We start from the raw sequence: 24,286 nt of genomic DNA, 5'->3' as shown, positions 1-24,286 counted from the left end.
TACAGCTAGATCATTACTATGAACTTAACTCCCACAGCACCATTTTAGTGTCCTTCAGGGCTCAGCAAGAAGTTGCGCAACTCAGCACCGTAAAATTTTCGTTTATCCAACAAGGATGAGTCTTGATTATAAAAATCAGATAAAACTGGCACAAAAATTTAGGCTGCATGCTTAAAAGTTTCCTCCATAACAGAAAGGAAAGCCTTTATGCTTAGATTTAGATTAGAAGACAACTACTTCACAGGATACAAACTCAGGTCCACAGTCTCACTGTAGATGTGTTTAAACTATGCTCCCCCTCATTCTTAACTTTATTAACTGGAAGTATGCACTTCTTCCATTCATTTGTGTCTGCAGAAAAACACTTGAATCATAGGCAATTACTTGACATTTTGAAGATATTTTGAGATACTTGGCTTTCACATCACAAAGGTTTATTACTTCACACAGCATTTAAAAACAAAGCCATTCCTTGTTCTCTATCCACTATTGCGAGCCACGATTTGTGAATGGATTACATTAGTGGTGGGGGGGGAGAGAAGTGAGGGGGGAAAAGCCAACTAGAAAAGAGGAAGTTGTGCTTTTGAAAGTATCAAAGCGGAGTGCATGCCTTGCAGAGAACAATTTCAGCAACAATTTTAGGTGAAATTTAACAGAGAATATCTAGCGTGCATTTCAAAACGAAGCATCTCCTTCCTTCGTGCAATTAACAGTGAGACCCAAGACATAAAATTTTAAATTAAAACCTGACAATTCACTATTCTAAATTCATCTGCCACTCACCCTACTTAAAATTCTAAAAACCCCACGGATCCCCAGGATGAAGTACCCAGTAATATAAAAATTCTTTGTCACGTTTTTGCATTACAACAACCCTGCCCCACAAGTCTTGTCATCTTTCACTTCGCCTCGCTGCAAGGAACGAGTGCAGCATTTCTTCATCTCATCCATAAAATGGTTTCGGTCCCCTCCAAGAGGGAAAAAGAACAGACGGCTTCTACAGGAGAGAAAGCAATCTTTGAAAAAATCAAGATGTGTGGGAAACAGCAAAAGTCCTTGGGCTCAGAAACGCAGCTTCGAAACACCTGGCAGTACATCAATGTCACCCATTTCGCTGTAATCCCTCAAGTCACTTTTATGAAGATTACTTCCTGCACTGCATTCCTCACCCTGCTCCCTCCCCGGCCGACAAGGACTCCAGCAAAGACCACTTCGGGAAGCCGCACCGCACACACGGGACCGGCGCCGCGACAGCGGGACCCGGACCGGGGCGCGGGTCACGCCTGCCACAACTGTTTCGCTACCGGCCCCTGACTCCTGCCCGACTCCCGGTTCCCTGCCAGCGCCACAACTTTCTTTCCCCGTGCCCCTCGGAGAGTCCTGCCGCAACTCCAAGGGATGCGGGGGAACCGCCGCCGCCCCGTTCCCGAGCTCTCCGCCGCAGGGGACACCCCAGCGCCGGCACCGCCGCTCGCTCCCGGCGCTTCCCTTCTCCCGCGCCGCGGTGGCGACCCCTCACGCTCCCTCCGACCTGCCACAGCGTGTCCCGTCCGCACCGCCTCCCTCGCTCTCTCCTCGCCTCCCTCCTCGGCTCCCGGGGCGGCCGCGGCTGCCGGCTCCCTCCGGGGAACGGGCAGGGGCGCAACTTCGCGGAGTGGCGGAGCAGGGGGCGGGCGGCGGGGCCCTCCCGCCGTCCCCGCGGCCACGGCGGAGGGAACCCGCGGCTCTCCCCCGCCGCGGCGCATGGCGCGGCGCTTTCCCGCCTCCCCGTCCCGCCCGGCGGCGGCGGCGACTGACCAGGGGTCGAACTCGTGGATGATGCTCTCGAAGCGGATGACGGCGAAGAGCCGGGAGCTGAATCCAGCCAGCCAGGCCAGGAAGAGGATGGTGAAGGAGAGCAGGGACTGCCAGCCCGCCGGCTGCGATAGGCCCCCCGACAGGCCGCCGCCCGCCCCGGCGCGGCTGTGGAGCGGCGCCGCGGAGTTGGCGGCGGGTCTGTGCTTGTGGTCGGGGGCCGAGTGCTCCGCCATGTTGTACCCGGGGCTCCCTCGCAGCCTCTCCCTCCGCCCGGCGCGTGCGGGGAGGAGGAGGCGGAGGAGGGGAGGAGAGGCGGGAGGAAGGGCAGGGGGCGGGGGGCTCGGCAAGGGGCGGGGCGGAGCCCGCCCGTTCTCGCTCGGCGCTCCTGGCTGACTCCCCGCCGCCTCCTGGCGCGCCCGGGCTCTGCCGCTGCCTCCTCCCCCCGCCGCCGCCGTCACCGTCCCCCGGGGCGGGGGGGAGCACGGCGCGGCGCGCGCGAGCCCGGGGGGCGGGGCCATCCACAGGACGGGGGCGGGGTCAGGGAGGCGGAGGGGCGGGGCTCGAGGCGGCGCGGGGCGCGCGCGCGGTGGCGAGGGGCAGCGGCGGGGCGGGGAGGGGGGGGGCGCTGCCGGGAGGGGGCGGCGGACGGGACCCAGGCGGGAGGGAAAGGGGCGGGCCGCGGCTCCCGTCCTCCGTCCCTCCCGAGCGGGCCGTTTGACATTGCCGCCCCTCCGGAGCGGGAGGAGCTACCGGGGGAGGGCGGGGCTCTCAGGAGAAGGCGAGGGGGCGGGACCGGTCCCCTCCGGTAGCGCCCTCCTAACAGGAACTCCGGTGACGGCCTGTCACGGAGCGACAGGTATTTAAAAGGGGCGGGCCATCCCCGAGTAGCCAATCGGAGCGGCACGGCCCCGCGCGCAGGGGGGCGTCGCGCCCGGTGCGAGCCGTTGAGACAGTTGACTGGCAGCCGTTTGGTCCAATCGGAGCGCGGTGTGCCAGTCACGTGGGCGCCTCCCGGCGCCGTGCCAGGGCGCTGCGGTGCGTGTGGGCCGGCGGGTGGCGCCGCTCCCGGCGTGCTCCGGAGCGGAGCGGCGCGGCGCGGAGCTTGCCGGGAGTTGTAGTGCGCCCTGAGGGGGCGCGGCGAGCCCCCGTAACTCCGTTTGTTAGGAATGTTTATTTGTCCCGGTGGGAACTGCGATGGCTGATGCTGAGGGATGTGGGCGAGCTTAGCCCTCGTGCAGTTGAGACTAGCTTAGGGCAAGGTCAGGGCGAGCCCTGTGTGTGCCACTTGCCTCAGCTGGGAGCATTTTTACGAAATCCATCAGCGCATCAGTTAAGTTGGAAGAGACTTTTGAGGTCACTGAGTCCAACCTGTGGCCGAACACCACCATGTCTACTCGACCATGGCACTAAGAGCCAAATCCAGTCTTTCCTTAAACACTTCCCGTTCCAGAGATGATGACCCTACCACCTTGGTCAGGTGTCCAGCAAATTGACACCTTGGCTTTTTTGGGAGGGTGGGATTGTTTGGGGTTTTTTAAATTGGCTTTTAGGAGTTTTCCCATTGAAATGCTATTTGGGAGCCTTTGTAACTTCCTCAAATATTTTGCAAAACCTGTGGCTATAAAGAGAAGGTGGAGAAAACGGAAGGCTTCTGGGGTTGCACAGTCAATGGTGTTTGAGGCGTGCTGGCCTTTTTTCTACCCCGAGATGGCAGGGGACAGCCTTATTTTTGAAAAAGTATAATATTAAACACATGCACAATAAAAAAAACTACATGGCTCTTTGCACTGATAACAAGAACAACATGTGTTTTGTGCCTTTTATGCAGGGCTTCAGTTTTGAAATTAAATAGCTCAATGTTTGTCGTCTGAGGTGTGGGCATTCCCTTTGATGCACAAATGTGGCTCTTCAAAGGTCCTGAAGACTTGCAGTTCAATTTCATAGTATGGATGGGGACCATCCTGGGCCTTAGTTGACTAATACAATTCTACTTAGTCCTTGCTGTTGTCTCTAGCTGTATTTTGTCGGGCAGAGGAAGGAAACAGTATGTTTTTTTCTGTGCACAGTGAAAATCTTTCTGTTACAGAATCCTAGAAGGGTTTGGGTTGGAAGGGACATTAAAGATTATCTACTTCCAACCTCCCTTCTATGAACAGAAGCATCTTCCACTAGAGGAGGTTACCCAAAGCCTCATCCAACCTGGCCTTGAACACTTCCAGGGATGGGACATCCTTAACTTCTCAGTGGCTCACTACTCTCACAGTAAAGAATTTCTTTCTAGCATCCGGTTTAGACCTACTTCCTCTCAGTTTAAAGCAATTCCCCCTTATCCTGTCACTACCTGCCCTCTAGCTCTCTTTTAGGGCCCCTTTAGATACAGGAAGGTGCTCTGAGGTCTCCCTGGAGCCTCCTCTCCTCCAGGCTGAAAAGCCCCAGCTCTCTCAGCCTGTCTCCATAAGAGAAGTGTTCCAGCCCTCTGATTATTTCCATGGGCTTCCTCTGGACTCATTCCAACAGGTCCATGGCACTGCTGTGCTGGGGACCCCAGAGCTGGATGCAGCCCTCCACTGAAGTTGCTCCTTTAGTGGACAGCTCTGTTCAACAGTCCTTGGAGCATGTAACTGTTTTTCCTCAATCCCTGCATTAGCCAAGGGGTGTGACTTGGTCACTGTGTTTGAAAGCAGAGGAGCTGTGTTGTCAGGTGTGTGTATGTTTTGATCTGAGCACTTTGATATGCTGTTGCTCCTAAAGGACTCCAATTCACACAGCCACAGAATGAGGCTTAGGAAAACTTCTGAAAGATTTTGAGGTTCAGTTTTGCTGAATCTGGCCTTTAAAAAGCCAATTTTATTTTAGGTAGGGATTTTTTGTTTGTGTTGGTTGTGGTTTGTTTGTTGCTTTTTTACACACTATTCTTTCTTGTTTAAATAGGCCAATAATATGTTAAAGATAGACATTTGGCCCTTTTCTAGTGTTGTCAGTGAGGCTTTTTTAATGAGCTGACCAACTGGCATTTCAAGTGAAGGATTTTTTTTTTAATTGGCTCGTGAATGCAGAGCAAACGCGAGCAGAAATTTGCAACTATCAAGTGCTTTCTAAAAGGTACTGGCTGATTTTACAACAGGCTCAGTCCTGATCTACTTTTCTGAATTTCTATTCTGTCAGTTGGCATCCTGTTTTTGGTAACAGCAGTTCAGGCTTAACGATGCAGCAGAGGAGCTGTTTCAAATGGCAGTGTTGTACGCTGAGAGAATACCTTTGTATTTGCTTTCCTTCCTGACCGTTTTTCTGGATGTTAAGGAGCCAAAAAGGACTGATGATTCATATTAGCTGGGAAAAAATGTGTATATCAGAGCTTTTTTTAATGTATAATTTACTACCAATGTTAACTTTCCTTGATTTGGAATCTGATTTATTTAAAAATTATTGCAGATCATGGTGTGGATAAGGTTATGTGATGTTTACTTTAAATTTCAGTGCTATAACTTTTACTTGCAACAGGGAGGTTATATCATTCTGAGTGTACTGTCAGAGTTAGATCAGACAATTTTTTGAGCATAGACAAGCCCAGACAATGTGATTTATTTGAATGCTGACTAATGGTAAAGTGTATCTTTGTCATTGGTAACAAATTATATTGTTGCCTATTTATTTTCAAACTGTTCAAAAGGCTGTACTCTTGAATATCTCAGAGCTCAGGCAATGAAATTTAGTGGCAGCAAAAGCACAGTTCTAGTAAAAGCTTTTATTAATGTTTCTGTAAATATATTGTTTGAATTGAAATAAGGTTTAATAATCTTATGATAAAATCAATCAAACAAATGCAGACAGATGGAAATTAAGAGACTCCTCTAGGTAGATGGAAGGATTCAGTGGGTTTGGTACTACACTGCCAGGGCAGCAATGGAAATTACATTTCCGTAGAGGAGATGCAAAATGTGCCTACTGGAAACTGCATTCAACCCACACTAATAGCTTGATAGGGAAGGACATTTTCAATTTCTCTCTTTTTATTTTATCTTATTTTATTTTTACTTCCTCCACCCCACCCCCCCACATCCTCTTGTGTGCTTTGTTTCAAGGTAATTTGGTTTGATTTGTTCCACTGTGTGTGGTGGTGCATTCTGTGGACGCAAAACCCCACAAAAAAGTCCACATTAGTGACTGAGAAGTTGACTTTGCATAGTGATTATGAACAATTTTGTGTATAGAAAATCAGTTTCCTATTCTGAGTGTGTAAAATAATGGCCAAATGCCTTAAGGAAAGAAAAAAGTCTTTCATTTCCAAGTTTCCTTAATAGCGGAATTATTCAGGGGATAATGCCAAATGCAGAATTCATGTTGTGGTTGTACAAACTAGAAAATCTTGAATGCTGTGGATCTGCATATAGGAAAATGTCAAATGAGAGCTTTTCATTCCTCAACAAGAGCCACCATGTGTCAGTACTGCTGAAAGAATGGCAGCAAAATTCCTGCAGCAAAAACTGCACATGGACACATCCAGGAAGTCAATTATTAATCAGAAGTACAGACTCATGGTTCATATTTCTCACCAAACTTCATTAGCACCAGTCCAGCAGTGTTTAGTAACAGGAGTAGACACCTTAGTTTAGAAAGCCATTTGAAAAGCAGATCAGGTTTGAAGTGAGTAAACAAGTCCCTTAAACAGTCCTTCCAGCTTTGTGCTCCTGCAGCTGAACAAGTTGTTAAGCTTGATATTAAGATAATTTGAGAATGGCTTTAGAAATTAATGATACAATACCTCCTGAAATGAAGAATATTAAAATAGTACAGTTAAGCATAATTTGGTGTGGTGGAGGATACTTGATTTCAGCTATGTGCTCAGATGGTCATTGATTTAAAAATGTTCAAATGAGAGAAAACATAACCCTATTGCCTGAAATTATCTTTGGGGACCTGAAGTTTAATACACTTTAAAAAATCACCATCTATTAGTCTCCATGTAGACAAAAATGACATGAGTTTAATTGTAAAATGGGTTTAATTCAGCAGCTGCGACCCTTTGTGGATATGTGTAAATCACTTAAGCAGTGATACAAGATGGTCTGTAAAGAGTTTTGCACCTGTGTAGCTATAATGAGGTTTGTAATTGATTTGAGTAGAAATTGCACAACTGGTGTGTTTAGGCAAGGCCTTCATCTGGCATTTAATTCAATAACAGGAGAATCTCAAACCTTACAGTGTTTTATTGCTGATTCCTTCTCTTCCTTTCCAATAGTTTAAATGTGTTGATGTTGCTCCTCTGCTTCTTGTGTCTTAATTATCCTGCTTAATTTGCCTTTCCCATGACATGTACAGTGGTAAAAATCATTCCAGTCTGCATGCACAGATCTGCTTTTTGCTCTCCCCAGCCAAGCTCTGACATAATCATCTGCTACCATAACCTTTTGCATCAACCTGTGTTTACTTCTTGTGAAAAAAATGGGGCTTTTCCATCTGCTGGGCTGGTGCCAGTCCTCCTAAATCTTCATCCCTTGTTAAACAACTGAGGGAGAGACACACACTGGGCCTTTCTGTAAATAAATTAAAAATGCCATACTCCACGTTCTACTTGTGTATTTTTCTGACCCAGGTACATAAGTGCTGTGCAACATTTAAAACCTGTGGACCTCTGAAGTACCTAATCTAACATGTTTTGTCGTCTGTAGTGTTTGCAAGCACCTTAATCAGAATTTGGTTGTTCTTGGCAAATGTTGCACTCAAGTGCTTTTGCAAAACTTTTATTTTATTCCTTCTGGTAAGAAGGAAAGTACTGCCTTGGGGATGATCAAAAAATAGTTTAAAAAAAGGCCATTTTCTTCAGGGACAACACCAAATGGCCCATCTGAAGAGAGATGTTTAACATGTAAATGCCAGGTACCTAGGTGTTGTAGATAGTGTGTCTTATTAAAATGTTTTGTTGGAACAGCAAAGCTGCTCAGGGAACCAGCTGGAGGGTAAAGCCAACCTCTGGGAAGTGGAGTAAAAGTTATATTCAGTTTAAGTATATGAGATCTCTCACTGCTTAGTCACAGTTAAGGTGAATTTTGTTGAAGTGAGAGGGGAGAGCAGAGTACAGGAAAGAGTCATTCTGCTATTTGCTGTAACCCCAGCTGCTGTTACAGCATCAGGGTAAGATGTGTGGAAACAGCAAAGAACAGAGGGGCAGAGAGGAAAAAAAATATTTTTAAGGTGTTTAAAGCCTGCTGAAATCGGTGGGAGATTTTTCTTGCTAGCATTTTGTTCATCCTTGAGTTGAATTTTTCTTTATTGCCTCCCTCACCAGAACATTCCACACAGTTTCTGGTAGCAATTGAATGTAAGGGAAGGGAAAAAGATTTTATTTGCACATTGTCTGTAAACTGTTGCCATAATTCATCAAAGCTTAACTCTTCTGATTTTAGCTCTCATAAATTTGAGCAAGTTAAGTTGGAAAATTCTTCTGCAGTATCAAAGAATACTTCAGTGCATTAACTAATTAAGTAGGTAGAAAAAAAGAAAATAGTGTAGTAAAATATCAGCAAAGAATTCCCCATGCCTGGAAATTTCACTGTAAGTATTGTGCAGTATTTTTCCATAATTGCGTTTATAGTCTAAATGTGCACAGCCTTGAGGAAAGAGAATTTTACAAAAGATTGTTTCCAGTGCTTTTCTCTTGGTAGCAATTCGGACTAATTGTCTCCTTGCTGTTTTCTAGACTACTTGTAGGTATTTTTCTGGTCAACTGCTGCATTAATATCCGCATTAAAATTGTAAAAGAATTTAAGTCACATAGTTGTGGAATAAACTGTGCCAAAACGTACTATGCAATACAAAATAGGAGCTTATGGGTGCTTTGGGATAGTGTCATTTCAAACCATCCTTGCATGTAGATCTGAAGTGAGGACTGCATCATTGTCAAGAAGAGAACTCAGCAATGACTACTTTGACTTTATATTACTTGAATTTCTTTGGCTTCTGCAGTGGCATTAAATGATTAGAGGATTCAAAAGGAAAAAACTGATGTATTGAGGTGAAGTTACTATGAGGTTTTTACTGCCTTCTGTCCACATATGAACTGAGACACCACGTTCTGTGATATATAATCTGCAGGCTTCAGTTCAGGTCTTCAGGTCCGCAGCAATCTCTTTTTGCAAATGACTCTACTGCCTGAATCCTAGATTTATTGTTATCCAGTTCAATTTCTGGTTTTTTATTGTTTTTTTTCCCCCCTTATCATATGTGTTCTGAAACAATGAATCTTAATGTTTAAAATCCTATCCTGGGGAAACTGACCCCACAGTAATTAATCTAATCTTTACTGCTAAACTCTCTTCTTGTGCCTTCCTTTCTTAAATATTTGTTCCACTTTATACATCTTAGAACATTGTAATCCCTATTGATACTCTGTGCCATTTCCTGATACATCCTCCCAGTTTATTACTGATACTTGCTCCCAGACATAAAAAAATCATAGTATTTCCAATTAATTTCTTTAGAATGGATTTCTAGTTGCTAAAAGAAAGCAGCCACATAAATTTGATGCAAAAATAAATATCCTTTTCTTATTTGACTGTAGCAGAAGTACCGATGCAAAAACAGGAGCAGGGGACAGACTCTTGTGCCAAAGCAGCCAAGCCACTGTTCAAGGCAGGGCACATTGGGCAGGTATAACTATTTCATTTTCCTTCTTTGACATGGAAATCACCAAGTAATACAAAATTAATGTAACAAGCCATGTCTTACCTTTTAAAAGCCTCTTTGTTTTCTTCTGGTGTGAATTCTGTCCTCTAATTTTTTTTTCCAGTTTTTGCTTTTGTGCTCTCTGTACTTCTGCATTTAGAGATGCTCGGGAGGGAGGAGGGGTTGCATGAAGTTGTCTTAAACATAAGATACAAAATTGCTTTACAAATGCTGACTTAGTAACTCTGCTGCCCTAACACATGATACAGCCTCCCTGGTCTCTTCTTTCTCCCATGTTGTTTGATATTGTGCCACTTATTTTTACATGGAACCAGTGTTGATTGAGATCGTCTAAAATTGCCAAGACAGCTGTAATAACCTTAATCTCAACATTTCTCCTTTCTGAGCTAGAACAGATGCACTTTGCTTTTGCACGAAGAACTGCAGTCAGTATTGCTTTGGATTATTTGTGCCATGGATATTGTGCCAAATTATTGACCTTCAAAATTATAAGGGTGAGAGATTGGTAAAATCTTCCAACTCTTCCCTGTACATATGCCTCAAGTGCCTTTATGTACAGTATTCAAGGTTCAATGTGAGATCATTTCCAGTCCCATAAGCTACTGCAGGGATATGTGTCATGGAGCCCTTCTTCCCCTTCCTTCTCCTTCTCCTTGAAATTTGGTGTTCCCTCTGTTGTTTCTAACTCTTCCTCTCTCCAGCTTGTTGTATTTCTTGGATATATTTCAACTTGGTTGTTTGGCTCAGCCTTGACCTTTAGTGGATCCACTGTAAAGCTTCCTGGAACCATAAGTGTCTGACCACTTCCCACAGGTTTCCAAGACCACATAGACAAGCTGGATAGGGAATGTGACCAAGCTATTTGCATCATGATATCTTTTTCCTGGTTACCAGGATTGTTTTGCTTTACTCAAATGTCTTTTTGTTACATACTGTTCTGTTTATACAATGTCATGTATTGAATATTTTGTTTGGAGAGTGTATGTATTTATGGAGTCATACAACTTTTGAGAAGATCCTATTTCTTAATATTGAGAATAAACTCAGGAATTTCTAAGGTAATGGGCCTCTTTTTTAGAGAAAATACCCCCATAATCTTACAAGATTCTTTAATTTGCTGAATTGGTTCTACTTACATCTCCTTCATGCAACTTCCACCTGATGCAGAGATACACTTCATGATTTTTATTGCAGGCAGATAGTAAGATTTGTGTAGAGATCATAGACAATTTTTATTGGACTATTACTTACTAGCATTTAAGTTATTACTATTGAATTATACTAATATTTTGTTATTTCTGCAACAGTTACCCTTCTTCTGGAAAGAAATGTGGCCTGTGACTTTCTTGTTTTCTTCATTAACTCATTGTGGTAGGTAACAACAAAGAGAAGACAGTGTTCAAATGCTCTTTCAAAAGCAGTAATTCTGCTATGCTTAGAAAAATGCAGTGTTGTTTCACTGCAGTCCCACCACCCTACTGTGACCTGTAGCTTAATGTGCACTGTCCTAACCTGGACTGACAAGTATAAGTTGTATATGGTTTCCTCTAATGTGATAGGAGAAAATTTTTATTAATACAAGCAGCACAGATTCTCACCGCTAGAGACTAGAAAAGCTGTGAATGTTCAGTATAAAGACTGATCATCTTTTACTTAATTGTCTGTTTTAGCTGAGAATCAGATATGCCTCTGAAGATCAGCCAGTTCCTCCAGAGTAGTATAAGCCCTGTCTGGCAGCTTATATGTAATACAATTATAATACAATGTGCATATGCAATACATTTTTGTTTTGGAGTCCTACAGAGGCTCCTAAAAATCCAGAAATGCAAGGTCAAACCCTGAGTGCTTTTAGGCGTACAAACCTCACTCATATAAATTTGTGATCATGAAATGTTTTCTATCTTTGTTTCTTATTAGAACAATCTAAAGAATGACAGATCCCCAGTAGGATAAAAAAATGAAATATCAGTATTTTAGTTCCTCTGCCTCCATATGGTATTATTATCCTTTTACTCATACACCCAACATTATGGCAGCTAGTTTCTTGAAAAGGAAGCAGAAGCAATCAGCTTCCTAAGCAATAGTGCAGGTAGGTCTGTAAGAAATGCATATGCTAAAGGATGAGAAATGTAATCATGGCTTGTTCCACCCATCCATGCTTGAGAAATTAATACCTCTCAATGCAGGTTTTTAATTTGGTAATTAGACATTCTTGTGCTTCATCTTAAGTTCATTTTGGAAGTAGTACTCTTGTAATTTCTAACCATCACTTTTCATTAACTCTTGGGAAACCACACTTTTGTGTATTGGGAGATTAAGTGTAATCAGATTCCATCTCACTAAAGCACTGCTGTGTAAACCACTTCACCTTCTGTTTAACTGAGAAACTGAACATGGAGAGGCTTTATGTTAACAAGGAAAGGATGAATATTTAAATTGCCCAGAATGGTATTATGGCTCTTCTGAGCCTCTTAGTACATAGTTACTGGCATTGCCTCGTTGCCTATGCTTATGTTGTCCTTCTTTTCAGGCATCTGCAAGGATTGGGAAATGCTCTGGAGTTATGAATAATACACTGGTAGAAGAGTTGGGATGCTAAGTGTTCAAAACAAGATCATCAGTGTATATGTGTCCTGAGCAAACAAACACTGTGTTTCTACCTATGTTTCTAGTCAACTCTGAATTTTTGGAAAATACAGTTTCTGAGCCCTAACTTATCTGTGGCAGAGCCACTGGAGGAATAGAGGCCAGTTCTTCTGGTAACAACTCTGTTTACAATTTTCCAGCTTTTCAGTGGACCCTCGTAATGGCTGCCTGTGAGGAGTTTGCCAAGCACCCATTCCCAAGGACCATTGATTGACTGGAGAAACTGCTCTTCACTGGAAAACAAAAACTGAAAAGAGCTGAAGACAGTTCTTCTGTTACAATGATTATGCTCTTGGTCTAGTGCAGGGTATCCTATGTGAGCAAGGAGCTACCCAAATCATGCCTGCTGATGAACAGAATTTACACGTAGAGTCAAAGAACTGTAAAGATGTGGCAGTGTATTTTGCCTTTTAGACTCTGTTTTAAATGTCTGTCCTGAAACCTAATAATATCTATGTTTTGTAGGGCTCTGAAGAATAGTAGTGCAGATTGACAGATGTTTTGATCTGATGGGAGCTGAAATTCTATTCTTAAACCATTAATACTAAATAGACCTAAATTTCCTGCACTTCTGCTGTGTTGCAAGAGAATTGATTGTGATATCTGAGACAGAAAAGAAAAATAAAAAAACGATGATGGCAGTTGTGGAAGATTTTACTTCAGTTTTAGAGAAATTTAAGAATATTTTTAATGTAAAACTTTTATCTTATGCTTGTGGTGGAAGGAAGAGAAAAATGCCTGTGCCTTAAGGAGCACATATGAAATCATTATCATTATCAGCAGGAGCATTCTTGGTGTTTAGCTACTTGGTTAATCTAAGAACTTACCAACAGTAACAGAGTTAAGCATTTCTTGCTGTGAGTTTTCAAATTGTTTTGAAGATAGAGTTGCTTGGATTTTGATTGGATGAATCCATGACTAAAGAACTGAGACTATGAGATGAGAAAAATTGGTAGATTTTCCTACAAGGATTTCTGTCTAGGTGCTGTGAGTTGTTGCCAGAGCACACTTATGGTGATGTATCTGTTGGACTTGTGTCTTTTATGTCATGTCCTGCCTAGAAGCCAGGAAGATGCTGCTGATACTGTTAGTCAGGATCAGAGGGATAGCCTCTTGCAGAAGCACTTTGGCTTACTTATTGGATCAAGAAACCATCTTGGCAGTGTTCTTGGCAGTTTTTTAGGTATATTTTTCAAATATGTTTTTCCTTCTAGGAAAGTTAATAGATGAGCTCTGAAAAAAAATTGCTGTGCTTCCTCTGGAGATCAGGATATCTTGGACATTTGTGTTTTGGTTATTTATCAGGGTGTAATTTATCTCTAGAAATGGATAAATTGAGAATACCTGCAGATTTTGGGTAATAGGGAAAAGTTGCTGATGAGTTGGGAATATTTCTATAGGATCTATTTTATGAAATCTATTTTTTATGTTTTATTTGAAGACAGTAATTTTAAAGTCATTAAAATGTGTAATTCTTAAGTTCAGCACTTAAACTTGTATTTTTCTTTGAGCATGTGGATAACCCCAATAAAATGCACAGAGGTAATCTTATGCTGAAGTATTTTTGCTGAATTGTGTCCCTAGAAGATTTGATACATGCAAAGAAAAACACATCTAAATATATGAGCATTTTTTCCAGATTTGGTAGAAATATTTCTGCTTTCTACATATACTTCTTATAATAAGCTTCCCTTGAATGCCGTTTGAATATAATTTTGCTTCAGCAAAATTGATATTCAATAATTTGAATATAATTCAGCAATCCAGATGCAAGAAACATGCCACAAATATCTTGCCCTTCTCTCCCTCCCCCAAAGTTGCATTTGGCAAGTGTATCATGCTATATATTGATGTTACTATTTTATAAAGAATACATAAAACTTTACACAGTAATAACATACTTTTTTGCACTGTTCCATAAGCACAGAGAAGGTGCAAGACCACTTACTCTCCTACTCCGATCCAATATAATATTGATCATTATGCTCAAGAAACTCTTATTATCTCTCTGGAAACAGGATTAAACCACCCTTGTCCATAATAGTTATTTATAATTCATTTAGGAAGAATCAGCCCACAGGAATGGATCTCAAATTTTTACTTTTGGTGACTAGGGTGTATAAGCTCTCAAGAGGGTGCATGGGGTATATCCTGAGGGAGGTAAATTTATGAGGAACCTGAGGTTGCTCAAGGCTCACCAAGTTGTAATAGAGTAGCTGATAGGCAGAGGCAGTGCACAGCCCAGTTATTACTCTTTCTGTCCAGTAGGAAGCTCTGTATGGTTCCAGGATATGACCCTTTTATCCCCTGTGGAGAGGAGGGAGCCAGAGCTGGGTCTGCATATCACAGCTCTCTGCTGTAAGAGTTGAGTAGCTGGGGTCATGCAGAGCAGTGTCTGCTAACATTTCCGTGGGAGGATTTGAAACTGGGATCCCAGGAGTCCTTTTGAGACAGGGATCAATAACTGAGATTCCCTGTTCAGTCTGTTTTCCTTAGGGTTGTAAGTAGCCAGAACTGCATGGCAGAGCAGCTCTCTTATGAATGGTTATAGGTGGAGCTCCAGGTGGCAATGTTAAATTTAGGTATTTTGGTTACTATCCCAAATGAGGCTGGAAAGACTCCAGGCCATTGTGTAATTTCAGGAATTCTCACTGATGTGATCAATCACTGATGTGATTGCTTTAAATTGAGCAGTAGATTTACAGCTCCAATTTGGCTTAAATACCTCTTGTGTACCCTTTGTTCACCTGTGTGTCTTTGCCGTTTCACTTTGCTCTGGGCGTTCACAGCAAGTTGTGTTGGACCACGATCAAACGTGAATGTGTCAGAGTCATGTTTTAGAAGCGTAATTAGGATACAGTACTTGTGAAATGGTGCTTAATTATAAAGAGGTTTTTTTGTTGCAATTTTAAAATTGTTAGTGGACTTGTCAGACTTTTCAACCTTAGTGTCTCCTGGAATAAGGAAGGACAGAGTTTTCAAAAGATTATGTTTTTCTTTTTATTGGTTAAAAAAATTATCAGTCATCTTCATTTACTATATGAATCATGGGATCTAGAGATGGGAAAGACTTATTACTTTATGTAGTCCATTGCCTTCCCCAGCAAAATGTTTTTTTGCCATAAACTTTTCCAGTGCTTTGGGCAATTTAGTTTTAAATATCTCTGCAAATAAACAGCACTTTCACTGCTTCTCTAGGTCAGTTATTGAACACCTTTTTTTTTCTCTAAGCGATTTCATTATATTTTGCTTTATATTTAGCATACATATATAGATAGCTAGATGGATATAGATATCTTTTAAATGACAGAAATGTGTTATCTGAGATTTTCTGGATTAGATAGAGGAAAAAAAATAGTTCTTTCCAGTCCAGTGCTGTAGATACTCAATGCCTCAGCAAATGTTAAGGTTTTGCAATTATGTTTTCATATCTATTTTGTTGCAGTAAGGATCCCCTGAAGAGAGAGGATATACTATTAAAAAAATTCTTTCAAATACATTCTGACTTAAAAAATAGGGTCTCCTATTACCATGACTACTTATCACAGCCATTTTGCATATTGCTGCTAATTGCAATGACAGGTAAGCAAAATGAGATTTGTAAATTATATCTCTGTATTTTAAATGAATGACTACATTAATGACTACTGTCCTTAGTAATTCTTGCTCTCAGGCACTACAGATCTTTGTAGGCATTCCTTCTGAACTAACACTGTTATTGTTGAAACAAATTGCACCAGTCTTCTTCTTCTTCTTTTAATCTCTCTAAAAGATTAAAGTTCAAGTAAAGAAAAACATTATAGAGGCACAAAAATCTAGCATTCTCTTTCGTTTTGTTTCACCTTTAATCAAACTGTAACTGCTCCTACTAGAAGGAGTTTTTGTAGCACTTCTATTTGTCCAGAAATGTAATGATTTGTCACATCTTTGGGAACTACTTATGTGATAACAATGACTTAGTGTGTAAGACTGTACAACAAGGAGGTGATTAAAAGGAATTTCAGAACAGAAAACAGGTCAGTTTAAGAAAATAAGCCTAAAAATATACCTTGCTAAAACAGTTCATATCGAAATAAAGAGAGTATCCTCTAATTTAAAATTTATCTATATCTTTAAAGTTTTTAAATAATATTTTTATTCATTTTCTGCATATCCAGAATCCAAATAGATAAAGGTCTTCCAATAATTTTATTCTTGGTAATAGAATCATTCATGGTTAAAATTTGGCAGGCTTAAGTTCCTTAAAAAATGGTATCTTAATGAAATCACATGATTGACTATATAGCTGTAGATCAGTTCAAAACCAAAAAAAGGATTTGAAACTGCTATTGCCTTTATCTCTTAATTTCATACAACAAACTTCTGGTCTTTCTCCTCAAAAATGATAGAGTTCTTAAGAAACTGATCTGCTGCCCTCCCTTCCCAAAAATATTGTTTGGACTTATGTGCATGCCAAAATGTTCGAAGTACTTAATGAATTTTAAATAAGTTGTATCTGACTTTTGTATACTTTTTTCCCCAAAGATTTTAGCTTTATCCATAGAATATCTGTGGAGATATTTTGCTCAAAATAAAACTAAAAACATAAGGAAGTAGTGCTCCCATCTGAGTTGTCATTTGCTACCTTTGGTTGTCAAAATTGCTGAGCAAAGTATGCAAATGAGCAAGCTTGTTGCCCAGGAAGTTAAAGATAGAAATCTTCAGAATATGTGCATTCCTGTGAGAAGTCTTTTGGCCTGGGATCTGTTTCTTGTGAGAAATCTTCCCACCAAAGCTTCAGATGGAACTGAGGAAACATTATGTATTTAATTGATTAGGAATTTACTGGATAACCAGTAGTGGTGAGCCCTCTAACCACCATGAGTAAATGTGATTAGATGCTAAAAAATTACTAAATTTTCATTAATCAGACTTTATGTCCAAATGCAATTTCCAGAAAGTGAAATCTTATTTCCTTTACAAATTTGTCTTTGTCTCTTTACTGCTCTTATCCTGAGCAACTTTTAATTTTCAAAGCTGATGAATATCTGCAGTCATCTCTCATATCATACATCTACACTCCAGTCTAGCAATGTAGCTACAGCTCCTCAGGATACACCTGAGCTGGCTTTAAAACTGCTCTTGGGGACACCCAGCACAGTGTAGCCAGACAGGGGATTGGAGTTTCATTTAGGCTGTTTGATGTATTTAGGCTTTAACAGTCTGTACTGAGACTCATCCTGCCTCAGGATGGACTTTTGTCAGTCACTGAATTGGTTAGATAAATCAGCTTGGATATGTACATCCAAGCTACCCTGCCTAGTATAAACCAGCATATTCTTTATTCCACTGGAAGTTGCATAAGGTAAAGAAAGGTCAGTGTGTTCAGACTCCTGTGGAGGGAATAAAGGGATTTGCAACATCTAAGTGACCTGCAGTACCTTCAAACTGAAAAAAATACAATGCAGGGGTTACATCATTGCCTTGAGTGTTTATAATGTTTGATTTCTCTCCCCAGTAGATGTATAAAAGACCAAACTCTGACAAGAGTAATGGATTTGAACAAATCAACCTTAACAGAGAATATTACAGTCCAGAGTATTCAGCCCAATCCCCGTGTCATTTAGCATAAAAGCTATCAAGCAAACCAATACCAATTTCTTATATCACTCCTACCCTCCTTAGATTACTTGTCTGAGATTTATTTTTGCAAGTTTCCATTTTATAGTATATTTTTATTAACAGTGATAGAAATATATTTATTTTAAAACAGGATGTAACAATATTGCAGTGTTGCCCTTTGTTCAATACCATATTTTACTCTTTTCTTCTTGGTAGTAATGATAATAACACTTATAGTATCCTATGTATTGAAAAGACCTTTGCTGCCATCAACTCAGTATCTTGTATAGATTAGTTAGATATTGTATCTCCATTTTAGAAATAATCTGAGACAGAAGATCTTTAACAACTAGCCTTTGAAAAGTATTCCTAATTGTCTCTCATTGAATTCTTGTATATATAACTCTAATTTCCCGTGGTTCCTGGTCTCTTCTGTTACCTTCAACAGGGGAATAAACCATTTCTCTAAAAAGAGGAACCAAGGAGGACAATTGACAGTGTGTCTGCAATTGAGTAAGATGTTGTTTCCTCTTATGTGCTCTCTTTCCTTCAGTCTCCTTGGGTTCCATGCCATACTCAGCGTACGCTCCACCCCTCTTGTAGCCACAGACCCACTGCTGCAGAGCTCAGCAGGCAAACCTCAGTCTCTGGAGACTCTAGAGAGTCACTAGTTACACTGTTTTTACTTCTCACTTTCTGTCCATCAATCATCTCAGTACTCCTGCATATTTTCTGCTGATTTATCCATGACTTCCCTCTAATTGTAGTCCCTTCCTACCATTCTTCTGTTCTTATATTCCTATGCTTGCTTGCAAATGGCTGAAGAATCTTGGTGGTATAATTGCCATGGATTTACCCATCCAAAAGAATGTTAAAATTAAGAACAGTGTTCCAACATATGTTATACCCCACACTTGCTACCACCATCTTTTGTATGCAGGAGTTCACATTTGGTTCTGCTTTCCTTCCCTCCCACACTCACATTTCCTATACATCCACACACACAAACATCTGTTTTCCATTCTCCAATCAATAGTAAAATTTAGCTGCTTAAATAAAACTATTGGTATATTTGGAGTCTGTAGATGTAACATTCAGAATGAAAATATCATGTATTTTATTTGTCCGTGGTAAATTTTGTAAAAGGACCTGCCATGAGAGTATTTCTAGTCCAGGAAAAGAGCAGAAGAGAGCATGAAAGGCTGTCCTGTGAGATTTTTTGGTCTCTGTACTTGTATTATTTTACAGTGTAAGGCTGATGACTTTGATATGTTATATTTAATATGCATTAAAAGTTTATTGTATTTTTAGGATTTTTGCACATGCTGCTTATGTATCAATGTATTATGTAGGATAGCATATGAGGGTTTTTTATCACTGAGGTTTCATCAAAACTGGACAGAAAATAAAATTGGATAATCCTCTTTTTTCATTTGGGAGGATTTCTTTTTTTAAATAGTTTACCTCTTCCAGTGTTGGTTTAAGCAAAAAAAAATCTGATCTGAAATGGGCTTTTGAACAAAAGTCTAATTTAAATATAGATAGAAAAGGGCAACATTTTTTCTGCATTTTGTGGATGCCAGCAAAGTCTGCCAGTATGTCTTGATGATTATTTGCAAATAAATTTCTGTTTCTCTCCCCCAAAATATTTTCCGTCTTGAGAATATAGTCTTCCAGTAACAATTTTATGGTTAAAGTTGTGAACCAATTTTTTGTTAAGAGCTTTTAATGCTGACTTTCATAAAGGAAAACTTTTCTCTTTTAAATTTTGAAGTGTGATGTGTAGTCAAAAAAGGTACTTGGAAAGGACTCAAGTTTAGCTGCACAAGCTGTTTTTTGAGAGGATGGAAACTGAAAAGAAATTGTTTTAATTTTTACAGCAAGAAAACCTTTGCTTTTGATAAACTGTAGAGAAATGTCTTGTCAGGAGACTCAATACTCTTGACTAGCTTCAGAAAGAATTACAGTTATTAAGTAGGCAGGTCTTTCCCTATTCGATTGTGTTCAATGCAGTGGAGATACTAGAAATGCTTGAACATCAATTAAAAAAAAATGTTTCTTAAATCTTATAAGACCAAGCAGCTCTTTTAAGCAGAACTGTACCCCTGGGAAGCAAGGGAAGCAAAAAGGGCAGAAGATTGCTTGTTTTTTTATGTCATACTCAGGTCTTTAAACCAACAAAGAGATGAGATCTCTGAGCACATCCAATAGTTTCACACTGCGGAAAGGAGGATTTCAGGTTCTGTATCCCTGCTTCCATTTCCACTTTCCCTTACTTCTGCCCCAAGATCCAACTTTTTTTTTTTTTACAGCCACTATTACTTGTTCAACCACTCATGAGTGGATTCAGCTCGTTAGATAAGCAGAAAACAGGGTGGTTTTGCTGAACTAAGCAGGCTTTTGCAATTTTACTTGTTATATTTGTCATGAAAAAGTGAATACAAACACATAACAAACAAACAATCACAGTCCTGAAAAACATACGGTGTTCCAGAGACCAGAAGGATTGCTTGTGTGCTTAAGCCATTACGAGTTCAAAACCCGAGAATGAAACAATTTATCTTTTCTGATGGAAAATAAAATCAGGATATTTTCCACCAGAACCAAAGAATTTCTGCAGTTGCTATAACCCCAGAGTAATTGAGAAACAGGGTTATTTTTTTCATTTAAAGGTCTGCATGGATGCTAGGATTTCACAAACACTGACTAAGTCAAGGTTAAACTGGCTTCCTCTTCAGTTTTAAAACTGGCAAACTTTCCTCCTCTTAACCGCTCTGGTTTTAGCCCCTTGTGTTTTCCAGAAAGTTCAGAGACAAATTCCATTCTTTACCTTGTTTGTAAATGGAGCCCCTTTCCTACTTTTGTTGGTTTGCTCAGTGCTCTGAAAGAAGCAGGTTATGTTTCCTTTCTATTGAAAATGATGATGTAACGGGCAAAACATCAGGAATTAGTAATGAAAATTCTAAAGTCTTCATTCCATAAGAGAAAAAATTAAAGGTGCCAAACAAAGCTTGCTGTAAGCTTTTTCGGTTTTCTGCTCCTTGAACAGCACTGAATGTTTTTAGACCATAATTAATGAAAATAATATATTGTCTTTGGCTTTTGGTGCAAAGTATATTTTTCTTTTATTCTTTTAAGTGAGGAGAAAGCACCAGGTAAATCTTGATTTTTGAAACTTGGTTTCTACTGAATCAACATGTAGTACTTTATTTCTGCAAGTATCTTACTACTTCAATAAAACGGGTTCTGAAAATAGTTACCCTTCCAAAAGGCCAAAATTAGACATAACATCCTTGTAAGTGCATGTGTTCAAGAGCAGGGTATTTTAAGACCTGCATTTTAATCGAAACATGTGTTTGCTATCAGCTACAAAGGTTAGGCCTTCATAGATTGTTCTCTGCACGAGGAAAATCAGTGATTTTTTTTTTTTTTTTAGTCATAGTATGGGTGCTTTTACCTTTACAAACTGACAGTGGTGAAGAGAAAAGAAATTGAACCAATGGTTCAGCATATTTTAGCCTGGTTCCAGCCTTTTTTACTCCCTCTGAGTATGGACATACTCTCTGAACTGCAATAACTACAACCCACCTACAGGTGTTAAGATACTCATTACTGCACGTGTCAAAAGAGGGATTGGAAAAACTATCTCTGTGTAAGGAAAAACTATTTATGATGCCCGGTATTAAAATTTAAGTGCATATTCTTATTTTAGCCCTCTTGAGGAAAAAGAAACCTTGTATGAAACCTTATGTACACCCTGAATATGAGTATCTGTTCTATATTGTTCTATAGACAGAAAAATTACAGAAGAAATTCTAGATGCACAATAGAAGGAATGACAATGATTAATTAGCTGAATTTACAACAAAAGAATTGTTGCACAGTTTGACTCAAATATCAGTAATATAATGGAACTACGTAGTTCTTTCTACTCTGGAAATAGGATATTGAACAAAAAGCAGAAAGGTCAGTAATACAATTTGTCCCATTGGCTTTCTGATAGCATACAAGAAATGGATTGGTTATGAGTTGTCAACCATGGATTGCACAGATTACAGAAACAGAAAAAAAAAATGGAATTATGAGGGATTTTTTGTTCATTTTGCCTCCAGCAGTTGAACTAGGAAAGAAAAATAAAAAAAGGATACTCTCTTGACACACCAGTAGTTTCCAGCTCTTTAATTATAAATCTTAACTTTGGCCTAAATGCCTCCAAAATGTTTAGAGTTTCCTAAAATCTAAAGTCTTGTTTTAGGGCTTGCAGAGCAAGCAGTTTTCAATCTGAGAAGTATAGAAGAAGCCCCAGTTGGGCATAGTCACAAGAAGACTTATTTGACAGCCTGTTCCTAAATCTTGTCCTTCAGTATGCAGATCCAGAGTCACTGTGATTGCTATTGCCTTTGCAGATGAACAAGCTGCGTTGCAACTGTTTTTAGGAATGTTTTGTTGCCATTAATTTAGCAGTCACTTTTCTTTTTATGGGCTTTCCTCATTTCAGAACTTGAGACTTATCTACACGGAGCAATTCGTGAAAATTAATGTGAGTCAACTGAAGATGTGACTTAGAAATAGATCAGTTAAACGTCATTAAAACCCCTAAGGACCTTCTTATCCAGAATTCAAGTAGTCCTAATTTAATTTAATTTACTTCATCAGTGAAGTTAGATCATTCAAATGTAGTTTCTAAAGGAGAACATCCACATTAGGATTTAATGTAGTTTTACAGCTTCTCTTTAAAGTAACATTTTTAGTTAATTCACTTTCCTGATTGTCCTCATATAAATAAATCCCTAATCCCACAAGTGTTTTTAGTTCTGGCTAATCCTTGACACTACTTAATAAGGGACTGCATAATCCAGATAGTGTCTATACCAATTGCTCTGTTGGAAAACATCCAATTTCCAGTCTCTGCTGCATCTGGTAAGACTCTTCTCTGACTATTCAGCTTTACCAGCAAACTATAGGGCAGTTGTAAGGCAGGCTAAACCTACAGCAAGCAGGTTTTGTTCCCCAAATCAATTAGCTGATACTAATACAATGAGACTTCCATCTATTAGCCAAGCTAAAAAGCTTTTAAGCCGATCTGCAGGGGATATCTTTAGCATCTTCATCCAGACTTTCCCTGAGGGGTGAACCATTTTCAGTTAGATGTCATGCTTGAGAGGATGCTTGAACCTGCTGCAATGCCGAGGTGCAATTGTTGAACAGAGATGGAGATGTCTGTGTGGGGGGCAATTTAAATTCCATACTGGATTTCATAGGTGTCAGTCAGCAAGGGCTGCATAGAGGATGTAGAGGATCAGTATATGTTCAGCAGGCAGCTCAGGCATTTAGGTAATTTTAGGTGCTTTGTGTAGATTATGGCATTATATACTTCTCCAAAAGGACTTAATGGGGGTGGGAAATTAGACCATTTGAGCTATGTTTTTAAAGCAAATCTGAGCTGCTATGCTTTTCCTTTGTTTGCTTTACAGTGGACATTTGACGTAAAGACAGAGAGATGAGTAAAAATATGTGTAGTGATGACACTGTTGAACTAGAGTACTGTTTATGGTATGTAGAGATGTGAATTTCTGCCTTGTGACAAACTGTGTGATTGATCCTGCTATGCATGTGGGCTGGTTTGAGCTGGGGTAGAGATAATTGTCTTCACAGTGGCTCTTGTGGGGCTCTGCTTTGGATTCCTCATGAAAACAGAGTTGATAATAGAGAGATGTTTTTGTTATTGCTGGCAAGGGCTTGTACAGAGTCAAGGCCTTTTCTGCCTCACTGCCCAGCCAGTGAGAGGGCTGGGGGTGCACAAGGACTTGGGGAGACGCAGCTGGAACAGCTGCCCCCACTGACCAAAGGCATTTTTCAAACCATGTGGAGTCACGCTCAGTGTATAAAGAAGGGAAGAAGGAAGGGGGAGACATTTGGAGTGATGGTGTTTGTCTCCCCAAGTTACCACTAGATGTAATGGAGCCCTGCTCTCCTGGGGAGACATGTAACACATGCCTGTCCCTGGGAAGCAGTGAATTAATTGCTTTCCTTGCATGTATCTGTGTCTTTTGCTTTACCTTATTGATCTGTCTTTATCTCAACTCATAAATTTTCCAACTTTTGCTCTTCTGATTTTCTCCCCCATCCCACCAGGGCGGAATGAACACATGACTAAGATGCTGACTGAGGTTACATCACAACAGCATGCATCCCTGGTCATTTGGGTTGAGTAGTTGAAAGTAATGAAGTGGGTGGACAGATGCATCCATCATTTGTATAAAATTGGCCACAGAAACAGTGCTTTTAACTATGCTGGCTTTATGAGCTGCCAAATTCAGAAGAGACTTTTGAGCTGAATTGCTTTTGGATTCTACCAACTACATTGATCTGTTCTCCACTAGCTAGAGTGGGAGTGAGAACATCTAGCTCACATGTAGAACCTGATTTTTAAATGTCTTAATCTAGAGGTAAGACCTACCTTTTTACTAAGCATCAAATGGGGTTTTTTGATCTTTGAATCTGTACACAAACACTAACATGATGATACAGTAAATTCTACATTAGAGCTCTTAATCTT

The 24,286-nt window shown here is 40.4% G+C and overlaps 1 protein-coding gene and 1 long non-coding RNA gene across 4 annotated transcripts in view; one reads left to right on the top strand and one right to left on the bottom strand.

The window, feature by feature from the left end:
* The window catches only part of STT3B (STT3 oligosaccharyltransferase complex catalytic subunit B), a 57,996-nt gene extending 48,455 nt beyond the window's left edge, over positions 1–9,541 (bottom strand). Inside the window, exon 1 of one of the 2 annotated variants that reach the window (XM_064415326.1) lies at positions 9,523–9,541. Coding sequence is in view for 1 of the 2 variants with exons in the window: in XM_064415319.1 (XP_064271389.1) it covers positions 1,798–2,030 (233 nt within the window). In the remaining variant the exon portion in view is untranslated. Of the gene's footprint in view, positions 1–1,797; positions 2,276–9,522 lie in introns of those variants that run through there. The other variant, XM_064415319.1, reaches the window with a different exon arrangement.
* Positions 2,924–19,174, top strand: LOC135297619 (uncharacterized). Of its 2 annotated transcripts, none has more exons than XR_010359553.1 (3): positions 2,924–9,444; positions 10,788–10,851; positions 12,011–19,174. It is a non-coding gene; the product is annotated as an uncharacterized LOC135297619 (long non-coding RNA). The 2 variants fall into 2 exon arrangements; XR_010359554.1 differs by having other exon boundaries at positions 2,924–9,974.
* Positions 19,175–24,286: the final 5,112 nt, after the last annotated feature.

The sequence above is a fragment of the Passer domesticus genome, chromosome 1 (assembly GCF_036417665.1).
Source record: "Passer domesticus isolate bPasDom1 chromosome 1, bPasDom1.hap1, whole genome shotgun sequence".
NCBI classification, from domain to species: domain Eukaryota; kingdom Metazoa; phylum Chordata; class Aves; order Passeriformes; family Passeridae; genus Passer; species Passer domesticus.
Note: the sequence above shows the minus strand (reverse complement) of the source record. Positions and strands in the feature narration are given on the sequence as shown.